General features: G+C 43.8%; 2 protein-coding genes across 3 annotated transcripts in view; one reads left to right on the top strand and one right to left on the bottom strand.

Moving 5' to 3' along the window:
* LOC140354717 (pro-neuregulin-2, membrane-bound isoform-like) overlaps positions 1-10,302 on the bottom strand; it is a 69,974-nt gene extending 59,672 nt beyond the window's left edge. The window contains exon 1 of one of the 2 annotated variants that reach the window (XM_072439909.1): positions 9,627-10,302. In XM_072439909.1, the coding sequence (XP_072296010.1) occupies positions 9,627-10,047 (421 nt within the window). In that variant the 5' untranslated portion in view covers positions 10,048-10,302. The remainder of the gene's footprint in view (positions 1-9,626) is intronic. The other variant, XM_072439910.1, reaches the window with a different exon arrangement.
* A 10,015-nt stretch (positions 10,303-20,317) lies between these two features.
* Positions 20,318-21,953, top strand: purab (purine-rich element binding protein Ab). Its single transcript, XM_072439908.1, has one exon. It carries the CDS (start codon positions 20,404-20,406, stop codon positions 21,256-21,258), a length of 855 nt encoding a protein of 284 aa, XP_072296009.1. The 5' UTR covers positions 20,318-20,403; the 3' UTR covers positions 21,259-21,953.
* The last annotated feature ends 524 nt before the right edge of the window (positions 21,954-22,477 follow it).

Here is a 22,477-nt window from a genome sequence, read left to right as displayed (position 1 = left end):
TGGTTTGGTTCTGGTTTAGTCTTGGTTTGACCCTGATTCAGACGAGTGTAAACCAGGAGCGTCCGGCTTTTTAACATATCGGATGGATAAACAGCTGTAACTGCCTCCGGATGATTCCCTGGAAACTAAAGCCGGATGACAGTTCATCTCTTCCTCTTCGTCGCTCTCTTTGTGCACGAGTGACAGGACTGAACTGAAAAGATGCAACGGAAAATATGAATCTAAACTAAAAATAAGTCGCCGGCATTAGCCACCGGAGCCTTTGGCCTTCAGATGTTCAAGTTATTTTCTGAGCAAACTGTCAATGTGTTTCCAAAGATCAGAGTTAAAGAGGAGAAGACGACGGCGATGGAAACGTGAGCAAACGAGTCAGGACACTTTTAGGTTTGGTCCTGCTTTAGATCTGGTTTAGTTCTGGTTTAGATCTAGTTCTTCACTCGTTCTTTAAGCCCAAGACTTCACGCTTTTACGACACTTTAAAAGACGTAGGGAACCGCAGCCTGTCGCCGCGGGTTTCGGACGATTTCTGACGATTGACAAGCGGATTAACCAATCAGAGAAACGCGAGGTCCGTTCATGTTAGAGACAAATATGCCAGGTAAATATAAATCTGGTTTAGATCTGGTTTAACCTTATTTAGTCCTGGTTTAGAACTGTTTGGACCTTGTATAATTCTGGTTCAGACTTCTAGTTTTGATTCTGATCTTGGTTAAACTTGCTTTGGCCCCATAAATCCTCTCTAGTTTGGTTCAGACAGATTTAGATGGTTTAGTTCTGGTTTAGACCTGGTTAAGACCTAGTTTAGACCTGGTTAAGACCTAGTTTAGACCTGGTTAAGACCTAGTTTAGACCTGATTAAGACCTAGTTTAGACCTGGTTAAGACCTAGTTTAGACCTGATTAAGACCTAGTTTAGACCTGGTTAAGACCTAGTTTAGACCTGGTTAAGACCTAGTTTAGACCTGATTAAGACCTAGTTTAGACCTGGGTTAGTCCTTGCTTAGCTCTGTTTTTTCTTCAGGTTTTGACATTTTAAAACAGATTTTGACAGATGTTGCCTTAGATCTTCCTGGTTCAATCTGGTTTTAGACCTGGTTTAGACATGAGTTTGAACTTGATTACACTTGGCATAAATCTCAATGTTTAGTTCATGTTTAGACTTGGTTTGGACCTGATACACACCTAACAAACCTGTGCAGAGGATAGATTTTAAAAAGCTGTGGTTTAGATCTAGTTTAAGGATCAGTGTAAACCAAAACTTCAACAAGAAATAAACCAGGACGGAAGTTTTTGTCTACTCTTGGTTTAGTCCCGGAGCCTAGTTTTGGATTAGCGTTCACACCTCTTTCACCGTAGTTCTGGTTCGAGCCAAGTTTAGTCCTGATTTAGAATTGTTTTAGTTGTTTTCTAGTCCTGATTAAAGTCTGCTCTAGTCCGGGTTTAATTACAAGTTTAGCTTCAAAGTTATCGTGGTGGATGTGCGAGTGCGAACGCGGCGTAAACCACTTTCCCTTCCCATTCCAGAATCAAACACAAATGAATAACGCAGCAATATTTCTGGCTTTTCGCTCCATTCATGATTTTTACATCATAAAAACCCTCAGATGTGGTCCACGCGGGTTTGTCTCCACCGAGAGGCCGTGTTGAGTTTGGTTCATTTACAAAGCACCAAAGCGCAGACTTGGAATGATAGTGAAACAAGTTTACTTAAGACCAAACAGCCTTTTTCTGTGACGTCTGAGAAACATGATGCGAGAAAGTGAAAAGATGCCACTAAAAGCACTGTTTTATTGCCTTTGTTCAATTACTCACACAAATAAGAAAGTTGACAATCCAAAAAACGATTCTTACAGTAATAAAAGGGTTCAGATTAAAGGGCCTGTACCCAATACTGCATGTGATGAAGTAAAATAGGTTTCGCCCCAGTTCAGATATATTATAAAAGCATCTGTTCAGGTGAAAATGAGACAACGGCGTATTCGCTGCACGTGATTCTAGAGCGTTTTATTCTCAGAGAAGCAGGAAGTGCCCCGTTAGCATGCTAATGTTTGTTAGCTTTGCAGTTGAGGCAAAACAAGGCGAGAGTTGTGAAAAACGCTTATATTCTTGAATATTTAGGATGATCAGAGGGAATTAGGTGAGTGAGCGATAAGTGTGGAGCTGTAAAGAGTTTAACGTTCTGTTTTTCACGTTTTCAGACCCAAAACAAAGCGAAATAATCAGGTACAGCGCCTCTAATGATCATTGAAAAGTGACCGTAGCCATAGATACCATGTTGTGCCTCTCCATTATACTCATTGATTACTCATTGATTGCTCATTAATACAAGAATGTATTGCCAAAAACACAATAGAACAACAACAGCTTAAACTCAAACTACAGCCGTAGTTCCCGGGTTCAACTCCCAAAAGCGAGTGGACTGTCAGTGTTGGGTTTAGTTTCTTGCTGTTTCTTTATGTAAAACCTGAAAACACGAGTTAAGCCTCTGAAATGCTCTTGGACGGGTTTAAAATGTGCACTTTTCACAGAATTCTACCATCAAAACTAAATATAAATGGCGAATCATCGTAATCCTCATCATCCTGCTGCATCGTAATTGCAAAAACTATCAGAGGAATTGCAATTACTGAATACCTGTCTTGTCCTGGTTTAGTCCTAGTCTAGTCCTGGTTTAGTCCTAGTTTAGTTCTGGTTTAGTCCTGGTCTAGTTCTAGTCTAGTCCTGGTTTAGTCCTGGTTTAGTCCTGGTTTAGTCCTGGTTTAGTCCCAGTTTTTTCAACCAAACAAAGTTCTACTACCGCTGCATGTATAGGAAACGCCGTCTCCTGCTTTTGCGTCCACACAGTTCCGTAAATGTCGGTAAACGTGTTAATAAATAGTGACAAAGGCGCCGCTGACGTTGGGTCCTGTCTTCCTGGCGGCGTGGCGGGGGTCTTCATGGTGGCATGGCGGGGGTCTTCATGGTGGCGGGGGTCTTCATGGCGGCGTGGGTCTTCATGGTGGCGTGGGTCTTCATGGTGGCGTGGCGGGGGTCTTCATGGCGGCGGGGGTCTTCCTGGCGGCGTGGGTCTTCATGGTGGCGTGGCGGGGGTCTTCATGGCGGCGTGGCGGGGGTCTTCATGGCGGCGTGGCGGGGGTCTTCATGGTGGCGTGGCGGGGGTCTTCATGGCGGCGGGGGTCTTCATGGTGGCGGGGGTCTTCATGGCGGCGTGGCGGGGGTCTTCATGGCGGCGTGGCGGGGGTCTTCCTGGTGGCGTGGTGGGGGTCTTCATGGTGGCGTGGCGGGGGTCTTCATGGCGGCGTGGCGGGGGTCTTCATGGCGGCGTGGCGGGGGTCTTCATGGCGGCGTGGCGGGGGTCTTCATGGCGGCGTGGCGGTGGTCTTCATGGTGGCGTGGCGGGGGTCTTCATGGTGGCGTGGCGGTGGTCTTCATGACGGCGTGGCGGGGGTCTTTATGGTGGCGTGGCGGTGGTCTTCATGGCGGCGTGGCGGGGGTCTTCATGGCGGCGTGGCGGGGGTCTTTATGGTGGCGTGGCGGTGGTCTTCATGGCGGCGTGGCGGGGGTCTTCATGGCGGCGTGGCGGGGGTCTTCATGGTGGCGTGGCGGGGGTCTTCATGGTGGCGTGGCGGTGGTCTTCATGGCGGCGTGGCGGGGGTCTTCATGGCGGCGTGGCGGTGGTCTTCATGGCGGCGTGGCGGTGGTCTTCATGGTGGCGTGGCGGGGGTCTTCCTGGCGGCGTGGCGGTGGTCTTCATGGCGGCGTGGCGGGGGTCTTTATGGTGGCGTGGCGGTGGTCTTCATGGCGGCGTGGCGGGGGTCTTCATGGCGGCGTGGCGGGGGTCTTCATGGCGGCGTGGCGGGGGTCTTCATGGCGGCGTGGCGGGGGTCTTCATGGTGGCGTGGCGGTGGTCTTCATGGTGGCGTGGCGGTGGTCTTCATGGTGGCGTGGCGGTGGTCTTCCTGGTGGCGTGGCGGTGGTCTTCATGGCGGCGTGGCGGGGGTCTTCATGGTGGCGTGGCGGTGGTCTTCATGGTGGCGTGGCGGTGGTCTTCATGGTGGCGTGGCGGTGGTCTTCACGGCGGCGTGGCGGGGGTCTTCATGGTGGCGTGGCGGTGGTCTTCATGGCGGCGTGGCGGGGGTCATCATGGCGGCGTGGCGGGGGTCTTCATGGCGGCGTGGCGGTGGTCTTCCTGGTGGCGTGGCGGTGGTCTTCATGGCGGCGTGGCGGGGGTCTTCATGGTGGTGTGGCGGTGGTCTTCATGGCGGCGTGGCGGGGGTCATCATGGCGGCGTGGCGGGGGTCTTCATGGCGGCGTGGCGGTGGTCTTCCTGGTGGCGTGGCGGTGGTCTTCATGGCGGCGTGGCGGGGGTCTTCATGGTGGCGTGGCGGTGGTCTTCATGGTGACGTGGCGGTGGTCTTCATGGCAGCGTGGCGGTGGTCTTCATGGCGGCGTGGCGGTGGTCTTCATGGCGGCGTGGCGGTGGTCTTCATGGCGGCGTGGCGGGGGTCTTCATGGCGGCGTGGCGGGGGTCTTCATGGCGGCGTGGCGGGGGTCTTCATGGCGGCGTGGCGGGGGTCTTCATGGCGGCGTGGCGGGGGTCTTCCTGGTGGCGTGGCGGGGGTCTTCATGGTGGCGTGGCGGGGGTCTTCATGGTGGCGTGGCGGTGGTCTTCATGGTGACGTGGCGGTGGTCTTCATGGTGGCGTGGCGGTGGTCTTCATGGCGGCGTGGCGGTGGTCTTCATGGCGGCGTGGCGGTGGTCTTCATGGCGGCGTGGCGGTGGTCTTCATGGTGACGTGGCGGTGGTCTTCATGGTGGCATGGCGGTGGTCTTCATGGCGGCGTGGCGGTGGTCTTCATGGCGGCGTGGCGGTGGTCTTCATGGCGGCGTGGCGGGGGTCTTCATGGTGGCGTGGCGGGGGTCTTCATGGCGGCGTGGCGGGGGTCTTCATGGCGGCGTGGCGGGGGTCTTCCTGGCGGCGTGGCGGTGGTCTTCATGGTGGCGTGGCGGGGGTCTTCATGGCGGCGTGGCGGTGGTCTTCATGGTGGCGTGGCGGGGGTCTTCATGGTGGCGTGGCGGGGGTCTTCATGGCGGCGTGGCGGGGGTCTTCATGGCGGCGTGGCGGGGGTCTTCATGGCGGCGTGGCGGGGGTCTTCATGGTGGCGTGGCGGTGGTCTTCCTGGTGGCGTGGCGGTGGTCTTCATGGCGGCGTGGCGGGGGTCTTCATGGTGGCGTGGCGGTGGTCTTCATGGTGGCGTGGCGGTGGTCTTCATGGTGGCGTGGCGGTGGTCTTCACGGCGGCGTGGCGGGGGTCTTCATGGTGGCGTGGCGGGGGTCTTCATGGTGGCGTGGCGGGGGTCTTCATGGCGGCGTGGCGGGGGTCTTCCTGGTGGGCGCCACACTATAATTACCACCGCCTGCTGAAAAGGCACTGAGCTGGTTTAGCACGTCTTACTCTTGACGTGGAACCACCAGCACATGTTAAATAAAGAAAAAATAAATCGCTCGAGTAGTGCTCGAAACGGATTCACGAATGAACAGAAACTAAAGCAAACCGTAGTATAAACATGAGGTATTGTGAGTATTTCTGAATAGTAACATACAGCGTTTTTTGTCATTGTTAGACATGTGTATGTTATTTTATGTTTTTGGTGAAGAGTTTAGTCCTGGTTTCAGTCCTTGTTCAACCCCGTCTCCAGAAAAAAGGTTAAAACATTCAAATAAGTTCTCTCTTTATTTTATAAAGGAAATGGCCTATTTGACCTCATTTGTTTGTCCTTTTTCTTTCATTTTTAAAAAGGACAAACATAAAACACAGAACGCAACACGGCCAGAGAGCGAAAATCTGATAAAAAGACACAATCAGACATCAGCCAAACACAAAAGTCCCATTTGGCCCAAAGTCTGTCAAATTTGTCCATTTCAAAACAAAGTCTGAATGTGACTTTTCCCATGTGTCTGACGTCTGTTGTGTCCAGTCCTTGGGCGTTGGTGAGGTTTGTGTCCTATGGTCCTACATTCCAAAGGTATTTGTTTATTGTGTCCATGGCAGGAGTTTTGAGGCCCAAATACACAGTTCTAACATTGAGTTGTGGTCTAAATTGTATTTTCCACCATAAATATAATTCACTTGAAATAAGATTAAACGTTCTGTCAAATCTCTTGAACTCTGAACCTGCAGCTCATGTGGTCCTCGGGAATTTGCAAAAATGTTTTTCCCAGTTTCACATGAACGCTCTCACAAGGAAAAGACAGGAAAAACATCTGCGCTCTTTGGCTAAACTTTACAACATTTAGGGATTTACTGTCAGTCGTCCATAAATAAAAGCAACATATTTGTGCAAAAAGACCCGACATTATACTATTTAATTAAGATGTAATGTTAACTGGCTAAAGTAAAAATAGTAGGATGTTTCCAAAACAAATGACTAGCTAACGTTTAGCTTTGGAAACAGCTAACGACAAGTAAACTTACTGGTTATCTTTATTAAACGCTGTTAAAGAGCGGACTCTGTGAATTTATTACTGGTCACATGAAAATCACGACTTTCCGAGATAAAAACAAACAAAGCAAACAACTCATCACTTCCACTTCTCATTTCAGGATCCCATGTCTAACCAGGAAGTGCAGTAGTTATAAACGTCACCAAAACTGTCAAACTGGCAAAAAGGCACTAAATATAATCATGAACATGCACTTTAAGTAGAAGTAAATGCATTATGCATGTTTACACTAATTCAGTCCTGATAAAGTCAGGGCTTAGTGCTGGTTTAGTCCCAGGAAAGTCCAGGTCTGGATTTCCTTTTGATGAGTTAGTCCTGCTTTAGACTTGGTTTAGTCCTGGTTTAGTCCTGGTTCAGAACTGGTTCAGCCCTGGTTTAGTCCTGGTTCAGCACTGGTTTAGTCCTGGTTTAGTCCTGGTTTAGTCCTGGTTTAGCACTGGTTTAGTCCTGGTTTAGTCCTGGTTCAGCACTGGTTTAGTCCTGGTTTAGTCCTGGTTCAGCCCTGGTTTAGTCCTGGTTTAGTCCTGGTTTAGTCCTGGTTTAGTCCTGGTTTAGTCCTGGTTTAGTCCTGGTTCAGCACTGGTTCAGCACTGGTTTAGTCCTGGTTTAGTCCTGGTTTAGTCCTGGTTCAGCACTGGTTTAGTCCTGGTTCAGCACTGGTTTAGTCCTGGTTTAGTCCTGGTTCAGCACTGGTTTAGTCCTGGTTCAGAACTGGTTTAGTCCTGGTTTAGTCCTGGTTCAGCACTGGTTTAGTCCTGGTTTAGTCCTGGTTCAGCACTGGTTTAGTCCTGGTTCAGCACTGGTTTAGTACTGGTTTAGTCCTGGTTCAGCACTGGTTTAGTCCTGGTTTAGTCCTGGTTCAGCACTGGTTTAGTCCTGGTTTAGCACTGGTTTAGTCCTGGTTTAGTCCTGGTTTAGTCCTGGTTCAGCACTGGTTTAGTCCTGGTTTAGTCCTGGTTCAGCACTGGTTTAGTCCTGGTTTAGCACTGGTTTAGTCCTGGTTTAGTCCTGGTTCAGCCCTGATTTAGCAGTGATTTTACCATGTTTATTTTGAGTTTAGAGGGTTTATCCCTAGTTTCGACCTGATTCCATGTGTTTTCTCACATGAACAACGTTTACAATTCATTCCTCGTGTTTCGGCTCCTATAGCGATTTCCTTGTTGCTCAAAATAACAATAGAGAGAAATCAAATCCAACAAATTCAATAAAGGAGCAATATTCCGGCCCATATGCAAACATGGCCTGTAATAAAGCTGGTGCGAGCTGCTAGTATTCTGATCTATTCTTATATTTAGTTCAGACTGAAACTGCAATAAATCTTCCTGAGTTCACAATGAGAAATACAGTATTTACACTAGAGCAGAGAAAACAAACAAGAACATGTACAAAGGTGGTAGTCCTAGTAATGGTAGCAGTAGAAATGGTAATAGTAGTAGTAGTAGTAGTAGTAGTAGTAGTAGTCATGATACACATGGCAAGAGGAGCAGTAGTAATATATGAGCAGTGTTGGGATGTACTGAAATCAGAATATAATGTTGTGTAACTGTATTCTGGTACAGCTATTTCATTGAGAACACAGTTAAAATCTGAATCATAAATGGAAATAATTCCTCATGTAATAAAAACTTCAAACAATGGAAAACGTTGCTCTTTTGAGTGCATGTGCGAGTTTTCCTCCTCTAACTAGTAATAAATACATTTCTAACAAACAATGAAACACAAAGAACCGTTTTAACACCACGTTGTATTTGTACAAGTAATATAACGCGACTGAAAGTATTCAAAGTATTCAGTGTACAGTACTCTGATTGGACCAAGTACCAGAATATGTTACACAATAGAGTTGAATGCAGGTATTCATTATTCTGTAAGTAAATAAATGTTTTAAGTATTGTCCCCAGCACTAAATATCAGTCATAACAGTGGTAGAATATGGTGTATGTCTGATAACAGTCACAATAGTAGTAGTTGTAGTAGTAATAGTAGATAGTTATATATTAGTGGTAATAGTAGAAATCACTTGCTAGTCTCTGTTGGTGCCTAAAAATATTTGATGTACACACTTCTACTAAAACATAAACCATATTCTTCTCAAACTAAGATATAAATCTCAGTTCCATCCTCGGTCGTCAGAGGTTTTTTAGGACAATTTGGTTTCCGTTGTAACTACAGAGAGTTCCCTGTAACCAAGTGTGAAAAAAGGATCTATACTGGGGGAATTAAACACAATCAGTAAGTCAGAAGCGCAGACTCAAGATTGAAAAGGTAAAATCACGCGACATTGTTGGTGTTGCGCTGGTGCGTAATTGCGCGTAAAACCCGACATTTTCCTCACGTTACACTTCTACGTCCCAGCGTTAGTTCCACGTTATAATTATCTCCCTGTTATATCCACACAAATGAACACGGCCAACAGATTGCGACAGGTTTCTATCAATGGTATTTCAATAAGAAATCACACACACACAAAAACCGACGTCGCGTTCGGATTTGCGGCTGTGCGTAACTGTGCGTAAAACCGTAGGTGGACGCGTCGAGTGTCACGCTACAACAGCTCAACTCCTCAGAAGACATTATAGTAGGTGGATACTGGGCTCGTTGTCATGTTTCACAAAAGCCCAGCACACACACACATACAACCGCCATTCGTGCTTAAAACGATTCACATTCTAACGCGTCCTAACACACAGCTCACACTTTTACAGGCTCAGAGGCAGTGGGATGGAAGAGGTTGCCATGAGGACCACACTTCGGCTCCATCGCGTGAAAACACCGTTAGTGCTGAAAGGAAAGCGCAACAGAATCAATGCTGTCAAAACAATCAGTGCGTAAAACGTTGGGCAATGGCTGCTCTGGACCCGCGCGCGACTCGGGACGCTCCGGTGACAGTGAGCGGCACAGTCTGGTGTCTGGTGCCACCAAAGCCACACACGGCATCTCCCACAGAGTCTGCACTGCACACGGGACACGCGCGGGACACTTGCATCGGAGTCATCTGTGCGTAAACGGCACGCCGCACGGTCCCACACACACAGTGGGAAAAACACCCCCCACAGCCCGGGCCAAAGACGCTCGCGGGCTCGTGTCCTGTCCCCCCCGCGCGCGCGTGTGTGTGGAAACTTACCGCAGTCCTCGCACAGAACCCGCTCCACGTCCTTCTTCAGCTCGGGCTCGCTGGCGTCCACGGGCGCGTACGAAGCCTTGAAGACCAGCGGCTCGCCAGTGGGGTCCATGAAAAAGATGTAGCGGTGGTCCTTCTCCACGGGGGTGCACGGGGCCTCGGAGCCGAAGTCCCCCACGGTGACGAGCTGCTCCCGCTCTAGGCCGCCGCTGTTGACGGGCCACACGTCCAGCACTCTGACATTCACGCTGTAGGGCTCCCGGGACGAGGCGTTCTTGTCGGGGAAGAAGAAGGAGCTCACCTCGCCCTCGATCACCACGGCCGCGCGGTACGCCTGGTCCTGGAGCGAGTTGAGGCTCGGGGCGTAGCAGGCGAACGAGACCCCGATGACCAGCATGGAGAAGTGCACCGGGTCGAGCCTCATGCCGTTAGCCGGTGCTGCGCTGCTGCGGTGGCGGTGCTGCTGCTGCTGCGGGGCTGGAGTCGGGACGGAGATGCAGACCGAGCGACAGTGTCCATGCCATCCCCGTGAACGAGCGGCGACCGGCCTCCGCTGGGGGACACGCACCGCACGCACGCCTCTATGCACCGCCGACAGCCCGCGTGCTCAAAAACGCTGCATTCTCCGCGTAGCTATGTCCCGGCCGTTTGGTCTCTCCCCTTTTCCCCCCAACTCGTAAATTAGCCTCGTCTATATCCACGGCGCGAGGCTCTCTCTCTTTCCTCTGAGCTAATAGGCTGCTAACATCGCATGGGTGGGCGCTCCGTGGAAAAGGGAAAAAAGGGGGGAATCAAAAGCGGCACAAGTGGGAGAAAAAAAAAAGGAAAAAGGCAAAAACGCAAGGTCGGCTCGTTTATCCACTTATGTCGATGTCGGAGCGCTGCCCTGTGAAGCCCGAGCGCGGGAGAAGCGGCGGTGACGGTGGAGGAGGCTGAGGATGCTGAGGATGCTGAGGATGCTGAGGATGCTGAGGGGAGGATACAGCGGTAGCAGCAGCAGCATCAGAGGGAGCAGTATCCGGTGTGAGGCGATGCAACAGTATCCCCGCGTCCCCCGCGCCCCTCATCCCGCCGAGCGAGGGCTTACGTGCGCAAACATCGGCGGCCCGGTCAGTCCTCAGCTCCTGCGCCAATGACCCAGGCACAGGCGGCGCACGGGGCGGCACACGCGCGGCAGAGGTGGCGGCACGGGCACCTGACAACGCCACCGGCTCGTGTGCGCGCGCCAAAGCCCAAATCCGCGGCCGCACTGCACCGATACGCGGCGGACTGTACACTGAAAAAAAAAAAGAAGCCAAGCCCAGTCAGGACCGAGAGACGGCACGAGGCTCACGGGCAATGGGCGCCGCACGCACGCACTCACGCACGCACGCACTCACGCACGCACGCACGCACTCACGCACGCACGCACGCACTCACGCACTCACGCACACACACACTGTTCACACAGAGCTGTTGCGATGACTAACGCTGCGAAATTCTCTCAATGGGCTCCTAAACATGGCGAGTGTAGCTGGAGATGGCCCCAGTCCTCATGTTCACCTCCCGCCGCCCCGCAGCCGCTCTTTGCCGCGCGGGGCCATTGCAGCACGGGCCTCGGGACGCGCGCCACTTTAAAAAAGGGACGAGATCGATTATTTTCCCACTTTTGTACAATCAGATATCAGCAGGAGTGAGGAAGGAGCAAATGAGATCGATATCGATACTCTGATATGGCATAAGCTGCGGGTTATGGCACATTTCACATGTTCACAGTTCATGTCGACGCTGTCACTAATTATTGTTTTTAGTAGTCAACTTTCAGCAAGATTTTTGATTTGTCGACTGGTCAAACAATTATTTCTTGTACATTGAGTTTTGAAATATATTTTTATCCGATAAACCTTAAAATATGGTGAATGGAATTGCATGTTTATGAATAAAGTGCATTATTGAAGAAAATCACTGTGGTTTACTGAGTTGAGTAAAAATAATCTGATCACTTTGCTCTAACAACATAATCCATTATATTATGAATTGGGATGCACACATGCTTCATAACCAGAAAAAGGCACATTTAGCATTTTTTTGTATTTATAGTGCTAAATTATTTTGCCTAACAATCTGCAAATAAATAAATAAATCTGTTTTTAGCATTGTAAAACTAATGGAATTATTTTACCCCTTTTTCTTTCCCTTATATACCATAATTGCATAATTTGAACGTTTTCTCAGCACTGTTAAAACATGAAGCAAACCGTCAGCTTTTTACAAGTTTAGCAGTGATATAATCGACATTTACTGCATTGTATTGTACAAAATTCAAGCAGTGATCAAATGCAATAAACTGTATAACAATTTGAAGGTTAAGATCACGACGTCACCACTATATCTATAAATAAAGGATAACTTACAAAACAGAACATAAAAAACTTTGAATCTTTCCATTGTTATAATAAACTTAAGACTTAAAAGTCCTTTCAACAGTCACATTTGGTGTTGAGTAATGACGCTTTCTGTTTCCATGGCGACAGAGAAAACTTGAACTGTATGTTTCCCCCCCCCCCCCCCAAAAGAGTGCATTGTAAAAGTAGCACTTTGTGACTAAATGAGACCTCTGCGCTTTGTAAGAGTCGAAAGCAGCGCTCTGATTGGCCGAGTTTGGGAGGTCAATCCCAGCTTCAGTTTACCATCTGAAAACTTTGTTCTGAAGCCCTGAACTCGGCTGAAGACAAATACACGTGAAAGAGTTTGAGAGCGCTATGGATGAGTTACAAAGGTATTTAAACCTATTTCATACTATCGTGGTTTGATAATTGGGTAACCGAGCTTCAATTAGCTTCATTACAGCGGAACCAAAGACTTCATTCATAATTAACAGGTTTATTAAGTCTTAATAACTACTTGATTAAGGGAATATGGAATTTTACTTCTCTCATTCTAACACACTTTAAAGATGTGTTTAAACGTGCATCAGAATATCCTCACAAAGAATTCCTCGATCAGCATTCACCTCTTCTTTTGTGTCATCTTCGCCCTTCGTCTTGGGTTCGACCTGAAACACGAGAACAAGGTCAATTAAAACATGAAAAATGTTCTATGAAGGGCCACATCTTGATGAGGTGAAGAGAAAAATTGCAGGACGTTGATTAAAATGGTCAGGTTTTCAGAAACGATACCAAACCTCGTTGTTAAAGGCAAAGGAAAATCTAGTTGTAAAACATTTAAAATCCGGAATTATATTTATTCATTTACTAACATTTTACACTAATACTCTGGCATTATGTTCTGTTTATAATATGACATCTTCCCCAATCAACTAAATCTCAGGTAAAAATAGCTGCTGAAATGCAATGATACGTGTCGTATTTTATAACGTCACTATTATGTAGCTTTTATTTTGTAGCAAACAGGATCATTTACTTCCTGTTGGTGCAATAGCGTCTGCGGCTGACTAAAGTAACGGTCAGTGCGTTGATTATGCGACTAAAAGTGGGCGTGGCACTGAAAAAACCCTTAAAAAGATTCAGATTTAGCCAAAAGACTACTGTGTGCGGGGAAGTAACATGTTATAAGTGAAAAGGCAAATGAAACGACTAAAGGTCCCAGTGGAGTCACATCTGACATAAGAAAGATCGAGTGAAATGATATCAACCTTAAATAAGTGCGATGTTATTATTATCCTTGTCTTCGATTTGGAGAAGTGTTAAAACATATTAAAACAATGAAGTTTGCCACAGCCCCAACTTTGTGATGAGGTATTTTTACTAGAAGCAACTTGCATTTAACGTTTAAATATACTGTGGAACATTTAAATATACTGTGGAACATTTAACTATACTGTGGAACATTTAACCATACTGGAACATTTAAATATACTGTGGAACATTTAACTATACTGGAACATTTAAATATACTGTGGAACATTTAACTATACTGGAACATTTAAATATACTGTGGAACATTTAAATATACTGTGGAACATTTAAATATACTGTGGAACATTTAAATATACTGTGGAACATTTAAATATACTGTGGAACATTTAAATATACTGTGGAACATTTAACTATACTGGAACATTTAAATATACTGTGGAACATTTAAATATACTGGAACATTTAACTATACTGGAACATTTAACTATACTGTGGAACATTTAACTATACTGGAACATTTAAATATACTGTGGAACATTTAAATATACTGTGGAACATTTAAATATACTGTGGAACATTTAAATATACTATGGAACATTTAAATATACTGTGGAACATTTAAATATACTGTGGAACATTTAAATATATTGTGGAACATTTAGATATACTGTGGAACATTTAAATATACTGTGGAACATTTAACTATACTGTGGAACATTTAAATATACTGTGGAACATTTAACTATACTGTGGAACTTTTAAATATACTGTGGAACATTTAACTATACTGGAACATTTAACTATACTGGAACATTTAAATATACTGTGGAACATTTAAATATACTGTGGAACATTTAAATATACTGTGGAACATTTAACTATACTGGAACATTTAAATATACTGTGGAACATTTAAATATACTGGAACATTTAACTATACTGGAACATTTAACTATACTGGAACATTTAAATATACTGTGGAACATTTAAATATACTGTGGAACATTTAACTATACTGTGGAACATTTAACTATACTGGAACATTTAAATATACTGTGGAACATTTAACTATACTGGAACATTTAAATATACTGTGGAACATTTAACTATACTGGAACATTTAACTATACTGGAACATTTAAATATACTGTGGAACATTTAACTATACTGGAACATTTAACTATACTGGAACATTTAAATATACTGTGGAACATTTAACTATACTGTGGAACATTTAACTATACTGGAACATTTAAATATACTGTGGAACATTTAACTATACTGGAACATTTAAATATACTGTGGAACATTTAACTATACTGTGGAACATTTAACTATACTGGAACATTTAAATATACTGTGGAACATTTAAATATACTGTGGAACATTTAACTATACTGGAACATTTAACTATACTGTGGAACATTTAAATATACTGTGGAACATTTAAATATACTGTGGAACATTTAAATATACTGTGGAACATTTAAATATACTGTGGAACATTTAAATATACTGTGGAACATTTAAATATACTGTGGAACATTTAACTATACTGGAACATTTAAATATACTGTGGAACATTTAAATATACTGGAACATTTAACTATACTGGAACATTTAACTATACTGTGGAACATTTAACTATACTGGAACATTTAAATATACTGTGGAACATTTAAATATACTGTGGAACATTTAAATATACTGTGGAACATTTAAATATACTGTGGAACATTTAAATATACTGTGGAACATTTAAATATATTGTGGAACATTTAGATATACTGTGGAACATTTAACTATACTGTGGAACATTTAAATATACTGTGGAACATTTAACTATACTGGAACATTTAACTATACTGGAACATTTAACTATACTGTGGAACATTTAACTATACTGTGGAACATTTAACTATACTGTGGAACATTTAACTATACTGTGTAATATTTAAATATACTGTGGAACATTTAAATATACTGTGGAACATTTAAATATACTGTGGAACATTTAACCATACTGGAACATTTAAATATACTGTGGAACATTTAAATATACTGTGGAACATTTAAATATATTGTGGAACATTTAGATATACTGTGGAACATTTAACTATACTGTGGAACATTTAAATATACTGTGGAACATTTAACTATACTGTGGAACATTTAACTATACTGTGGAACATTTAACTATACTGTGGAACATTTAACTATACTGTGTAATATTTAAATATACTGTGGAACATTTAAATATACTGTGGAACATTTAAATATACTGTGGAACATTTAACTATACTGGAACATTTAAATATACTGTGGAACATTTAAATATACTGTGGAACATTTAAATATACTGTGGAACATTTAAATATACTATGGAACATTTAAATATACTGTGGAACATTTAAATATACTGTGGAACATTTAAATATATTGTGGAACATTTAGATATACTGTGGAACATTTAAATATATTGTGGAACATTTAAATATACTGTGGAACATTTAACTATACTGTGGAACATTTAACTATACTGTGGAACATTTAACTATACTGTGGAACATTTAACTATACTGTGGAACATTTAACTATACTGTGGAACATTTAACTATACTGTGTAATATTTAAATATACTGTGGAACATTTAAATATACTGTGGAACATTTAACTATACTGTGGAACATTTAACTATACTGTGGAACATTTAACTATACTGTGTAATATTTAAATATACTGTGGAACATTTAAATATACTGTGGAACATTTAAATATACTGTGGAACATTTAACTATACTGGAACATTTAAATATACTGTGGAACATTTAACTATACTGGAACATTTAAATATACTGTGGAACATTTAACTATACTGGAACATTTAACTATACTGTGGAACATTTAAATATACTGTGGAACATTTAAATATACTGTGGAACATTTAACTATACTGTGGAACATTTAAATATACTGTGGAACATTTAACTATACTGGAACATTTAACTATACTGTGGAACATTTAAATATACTGTGGAACATTTAAATATACTGTGGAACATTTAACTATACTGTGGAACATTTAAATATACTGTGGAACATTTAAATATACTGTGGAACATTTAACTATACTGTGGAACATTTAAATATACTGTGGAACATTTAAATATACTGTGGAACATTTAACTATACTGTGGAACATTTAAATATACTGTGGAACATTTAAATATACTGTGGAACATTTAAATATACTGTGGAACATTTAACTATACTGGAACATTTAACTATACTGGAACATTTAAATATACTGTGAAACATTTAACTATACTGTGGAACATTTAAATATACTGTGGAACATTTAAATATACTGTGGAACATTTAACTATACTGTGGAACATTTAAATATACTGTGGAACATTTAACTATACTGGAACATTTAAATATACTGTGGAACATTTAAATATACTGGAACATTTAACTATACTGGAACATTTAACTATACTGTGGAACATTTAACTATACTGGAACATTTAACTATACTGTGGAACATTTAAATATACTGTGGAACTTTTAAATATACTGTGGAACATTTAACTATACTGTGGAACATTTAACTATACTGGAACATTTAACTATACTGGAACATTTAAATATACTGTGGAACATTTAAATATACTGTGGAACATTTAACTATACTGGAACATTTAACTATACTGTGGAACATTTAACTATACTGGAACATTTAACTATACTGTGGAACATTTAAATATACTGTGGAACTTTTAAATATACTGTGGAACATTTAACTATACTGTGGAACATTTAACTATACTGGAACATTTAAATATACTGTGGAACATTTAAATATACTGTGGAACATTTAAATATACTGTGGAACATTTAAATATACTGTGGAACATTTAAATATACTGTGGAACATTTAAATATACTGTGGAACATTTAACTATACTGTGGAACATTTAAATATACTGTGGAACATTTAAATATACTGTGGAACATTTAAATATACTGTGGAACGTTTAAATATACTGTGGAACATTTAAATATACTGTGGAACATTGAACTATACTGGAACATTTAACTATACTGTGGAACATTTAAATATACTGTGGAACATTTAACTATACTGGAACATTTAACTATACTGTGGAACATTTAAATATACTGTGGGACATTTAAATATACTGTGGGACATTTAAATATACTGTGGAACATTGAACTATACTGGAACATTTAACTATACTGTGGAACATTGAACTATACTGGAACATTTAACTATACTGTGGAACATTTAACCATACTGGAACATTTAAATATACTGTGGAACATTTAAATATACCGTGGAACATTTAAATATCTAAGTAACAAGTCTCTTCCCCTTCTCTTCCTACTTTCTGTGCACTGTAAACCTGCACAAAAAGTTTAAACTAACAATGAAATTTATAATAAAACATAATCATTCACATTGATTTACTTATTTAGGATTTACCTTTTGGAGCCACAGTGTCCAAGTCATTTCTGTTGCGGCTCAGTGCAGTTTGTCTAAATCTGAGAATTAATTAAAACATATTTCTTAACGAAAGCAGTGTTGTAAATGTACTAAAAAGGTTCCTACTCGAAAGCACCTGCCCCTGAACTGCAGCCAAGACATTCCCCAAATGTCAAACTAAATCCCACACACATTACTTTTACCTTCAGTTCGATATTTCAACGAACAAAGTGTGTTCTGAAAGGGTTGTGAGGCTCCAGGAAGTCTTCAGGAAGTCCCTAAAGTCCTGCAGGCCAAAGGGGCGCCGCCGCTGTCCGTGGTGCTGAAACAAAGAAGACGCATTTACGCTTCCAATGAAGTGTCCTGCAACTGCAGCTCGTCCCACATCATTTACAAGAAACAAAAAACATTTAAAAAGTCCACACCAAAAGTTGTGTTGTGAATATTGTCTATAACAGGGATAATTGTGCTCTCAAATGCGTAGCTTTTGGTTTATTCTCAAAACTGTTGCCGTCTTGTAATAAACAAACTACTTAAGAAATGTTATTGTTCAAACCTTAGAGGCATTTGTTTTTCCTCCTGCAGCTTAAGTAGATCTTTTGAGAGTTTCTTTCACTTCGACTCGTTCTTCTTTACATTTCGTTCAATGAAACTGTAGCTTTTATCGTTTGGATTGGTTTGAAATGAAATACTCGTGCTCCAGACCACGTAGTGAACAGTTGCATCATTTCACTCAAACGTGGAAGTCTGATTCAGCATTAGTGTTTCTGCATTTACCACATTTCACCACTTGAGGGCCACAGAGAGCACACAGTATAACAATATTAAATTGATCTTGAATCGGCCATTCATATTGTACAATCTATTGTATTCATTTATTGATTTGTATTATTTATTAGTATTCATTTAGTTTGTTGACTTTCTTAAAAAAACATTTTAGGTTTCATTTTAGGTTTTATTCTGTTTTAAATACGTTTTTTTAAATGACAGATCTTATCAAAATTGTATTGTTTGCTAAACGTATTAAATTGTAAATAGGGAAAAAATCGGATATACTAATCATATTTTGAAATAAAAAAAACATATTACGCTTTTTCTATCACTTAATAATAATAAGAACATATATAGATCATTCTTTTACATTTTGTTAATTGTAAAGCGCAGTATTGACCTAAAACAACTTCATGAATCACTTAAAATACGACTTTGTGCGAATGAATGATGATGAACACATTTATTAGAGGGGTAAAAGCTGATGAAAGTAGAGTTTTGATCAGGTCTCTTTTAAGAACATGCAGTGACAAAGATGAAGTTAATGGCAGCAGTGTTTCAGACTCTTGGATCCTCCTTTGGTCCAGAGACTGGGCTGGGCACCTGAGCTGTCCATGGTGCTGGAATACAACAAAGACAGGGAAGCCCCTTCATGTAGTGTTTATGTAAATGTATGTCACAGTCACATTCTGTAATGCTGACCAAAACTGCACAGATTAAACCTGTCAAAACGCAAGCAACAAATGTCTGTTTGAAACATCAGTTTTTCAGCCTAAATGAGGTCAAAAGGAAATAAAGTAGTAAAAGTGTTCATAACTAAAGCAAGCTGCCTGGAATGATTCACTTTTAGTATGATAATTAACTACTACAAACTACGTTTTTAATGGGAATGGTTTTTATGTTTGTTTCTTTTGGGTTTGACTTAGTGATATAAAGCTGAGAGTCAGTGACATAAAGCTGAGAGTCAGTGATATAAAGCTGAGAGTCAGTGACATAAAGCTCGAGAGTCAGTGACATAAAGCTGAGAGTCAGTGATATAAAGCTGAGAGTCAGTGACATAAAGCTCGAGAGTCAGTGACATAAAGCTCGAGAGTCAGTGACATAAAGCTGAGAGTCAGTGACATAAAGCTCGAGAGTCAGTGACATAAAGCTGAGAGTCAGTGACATAAAGCTGAGAGTCAGTGACATAAAGCTGAGAGTCAGTGTCATAAAGCTGAGAGTCAGTGACATAAAGCTGAGAGTCAGTGACATAAAGCTGAGAGTCAGTGACATAAAGCTGAGAGTCAGTGACATAAAGCTGAGAGTCAGTGACATAAAGCTGAGAGTCAGTGACATAAAGCTGAGAGTCAGTGACATAAAGCTGAGAGTCAGTGACATAAAGCTGAGAGTCAGTGAACGCAGCATGATGCAATTTGTAATGAAGTTGGCAACGCAGTGACTGACACCAATAAAAATAAAACGATGTTATAACAATGTTTTTACAATGGCGGCACTGACACGTTTATAACACGTGTTTTAAAGCTCTCACTTTCAGTCTCACTTTAACTTTCATTTCTGATGCGCCACGAGCAGAAGTGAAACACAGTTTCTCAGGCTTCTCCACGGATCTGCTCCGTGAGCCGCTCCACGGATCTGCTCCGTGAGCCGCTCCATGAGCCGCTCTGTAGGAGCTGCTCGCTGCTGAACGCAGCTCAGTGCAGGCTCACGTGGGAGGACCGCCGCATCACACCAGCACCGACGGTTTCATATTTTCCTCTGCTCTCGCGCGTTCTCGCGTGTTCTCGCGAGACAGCGGTGTGTTTGACACAGTCGAGGTTGCAGAGGCAGGAGACGGTGGAAGGTAAAGCAGGGAGGCAGCATCATGGCGGACAGAGACAGTGGCAGTGACCACGGAGGGCCTCCCGCAGGCCCGCTGCCTCCGGGGGCGATGGGCGGCCTGTCTCGTCTGCAGCACGACACCGAGGAGCTCGCGTCGAAGCGCGTCGACATCCAGAACAAGCGCTTCTACCTGGACGTGAAGCAGAACGTCAAAGGCCGCTTCCTGAAGATAGCCGAGGTCGGCGCGGGGGGAAACAAGAGCCGCCTGACGCTGTCCATGTCGGTGGCCGTGGAGTTCCGTGATTACCTCGGGGACTTTATCGAGCACTACGCCCAGCTGGGCCCGTCCAACCCGGACCTGGTGCAGGACGAGCCGCGGCGCGCGCTCAAGAGCGAGTTCCTGGTGCGGGAGAACCGTAAATACTACATGGACCTGAAGGAGAACCAGAGGGGGCGGTTCCTGAGGATCCGGCAGACCGTTAACCGGGGGCCGGGGCTCGGCAGCGCACAGGGCCAAACCATCGCGCTCCCGGCGCAGGGGCTCATCGAGTTCCGCGACGCTTTGGCCAAACTCATCGACGACTACGGCGTGGACGAGGACCCGGCGGAGCTGCCGGAGGGCACGTCTCTCACCGTGGACAACAAGCGCTTCTTCTTTGACGTGGGCTCCAACAAGTACGGCGTGTTCATGCGGGTCAGCGAGGTGAAGCCCACCTACCGGAACTCCATCACGGTGCCCTGCAAGGTCTGGTCCAAATTCGGCCACACGTTCAGTAAGTACGCGGAGGAGATGCGGAAGATCCAGGAGCGGAGTCGAGAGAAGCGGGCCTCGGATCTGATGCCGGAGAGTCACGGCGGCGGCGGCGGCGGCGGCGGCGACGAGGGCGAGGACGACTGACCACGAGCTCCGAGCACGGATCAAACGGACTCAAAGTGACTTTGTAAAATAGAGATGTTGAAGGGAATCACCCACACAACCTCCACGGACAGACCGCTGTCTCCTCGTCATTACCGGATGTCTCCCACAACCCGCACTCACAATGAGCCGCTGCTAACGGAACTGTAAGATACGAACTGTTTCTACTTGATTTACTGACAATGACCAGAGTGTTTCTATCTCTATCCAACAGATTTTGCACACATCAAAGCTATTTGGGAAAGTGTAAGGTTTTAAAGGGGTAGAACCCAAGAATGAATTTAAACAAACCAGAGTCTATTATATAAATATAGAACAAATATTTCACATCAGCACAACGAGAAGAGTATAATATGGACTAAATGAAACCAAATGTGACATGAGAGGTGTGAGGTGCAGAGGCTGCAGCCTGTAGCATGCTGCGGGCTCATCAACTACTTTAATTTGACCTTAGCCTGAGAGCTTCACGCATTTAGATGAAGAGCCTTCTGCCTCGGACAGGACAACGTCTCAAGTTATTAAATATCAGCCCTTTGCACCATGTCCGTATAAACCTAATGAAAAAAAAGTGCTAACTTAGATGTACTAATTATGATTTTGTGAATCAGCTGTAAAAAAAAAAAGATCCTTATTAAGATGCCCACGTTTTCTGTGGGTTTTTCTGTTTTGTTTGTTCCTAGGGGTCCTAGGGGGTGGGTCCTGGGGGGGAGGGTCCTTGGGAGGGGGAGGTTCCAGGGGGGCGGGTGGGGGGGTTCCTGGGGGGAGGGGGGTGAATCCAAACTGAGGTGAGACGGCGGCGCAGCGGCATCCTCGTCATTACGACCTGTGCCTTATTCTCACTCGTTTACGGCTCACGAGGTCCTCTGGGTCAGTGCTGCAGGGCTTCAGCAGCAGTTCAACACCAACTGCCCCAGACCCGCTCTGCCAGAGCTGCCCTGGGGCAGACTGCCCTGAGCGCGGGACTCCAGGAGGGTCTCAGATTCACATGGACAGGATACGGGTGGCTTTGCACATATGCACCAAGATGTGAAACAAAGCAACAAGGAGAGGTTTGAGTGAGGTTCATGTCCTGAGCGGAGCAGGCTCTTTATGGTGCTAACGCCCCGAGAGCAAACGGGGCCTCACCACGTTTCATTACTTTGATCAGAGCTTTTCTTAAGTCCAAAACACGTCGCTCGACTCCCGACGAGATGAGCACCTT

Source organism: Eucyclogobius newberryi, unplaced genomic scaffold (genome assembly GCF_026437365.1).
Source record: "Eucyclogobius newberryi isolate DKJ021-1_F unplaced genomic scaffold, fEucNew1.0.hap1 SCAF_11, whole genome shotgun sequence".
Classification (NCBI taxonomy): Eukaryota; Metazoa; Chordata; class Actinopteri; order Gobiiformes; family Gobiidae; genus Eucyclogobius; species Eucyclogobius newberryi.
Note: the sequence above shows the minus strand (reverse complement) of the source record. Positions and strands in the feature narration are given on the sequence as shown.

Bases quoted from the DNA above. Each gene is read 5' to 3' on its own strand.
- purab (XM_072439908.1), top strand. From the start codon at position 20,404: ATGGCGGACAGAGACAGTGGCAGTGACCACGGAGGGCCTCCCGCAGGC.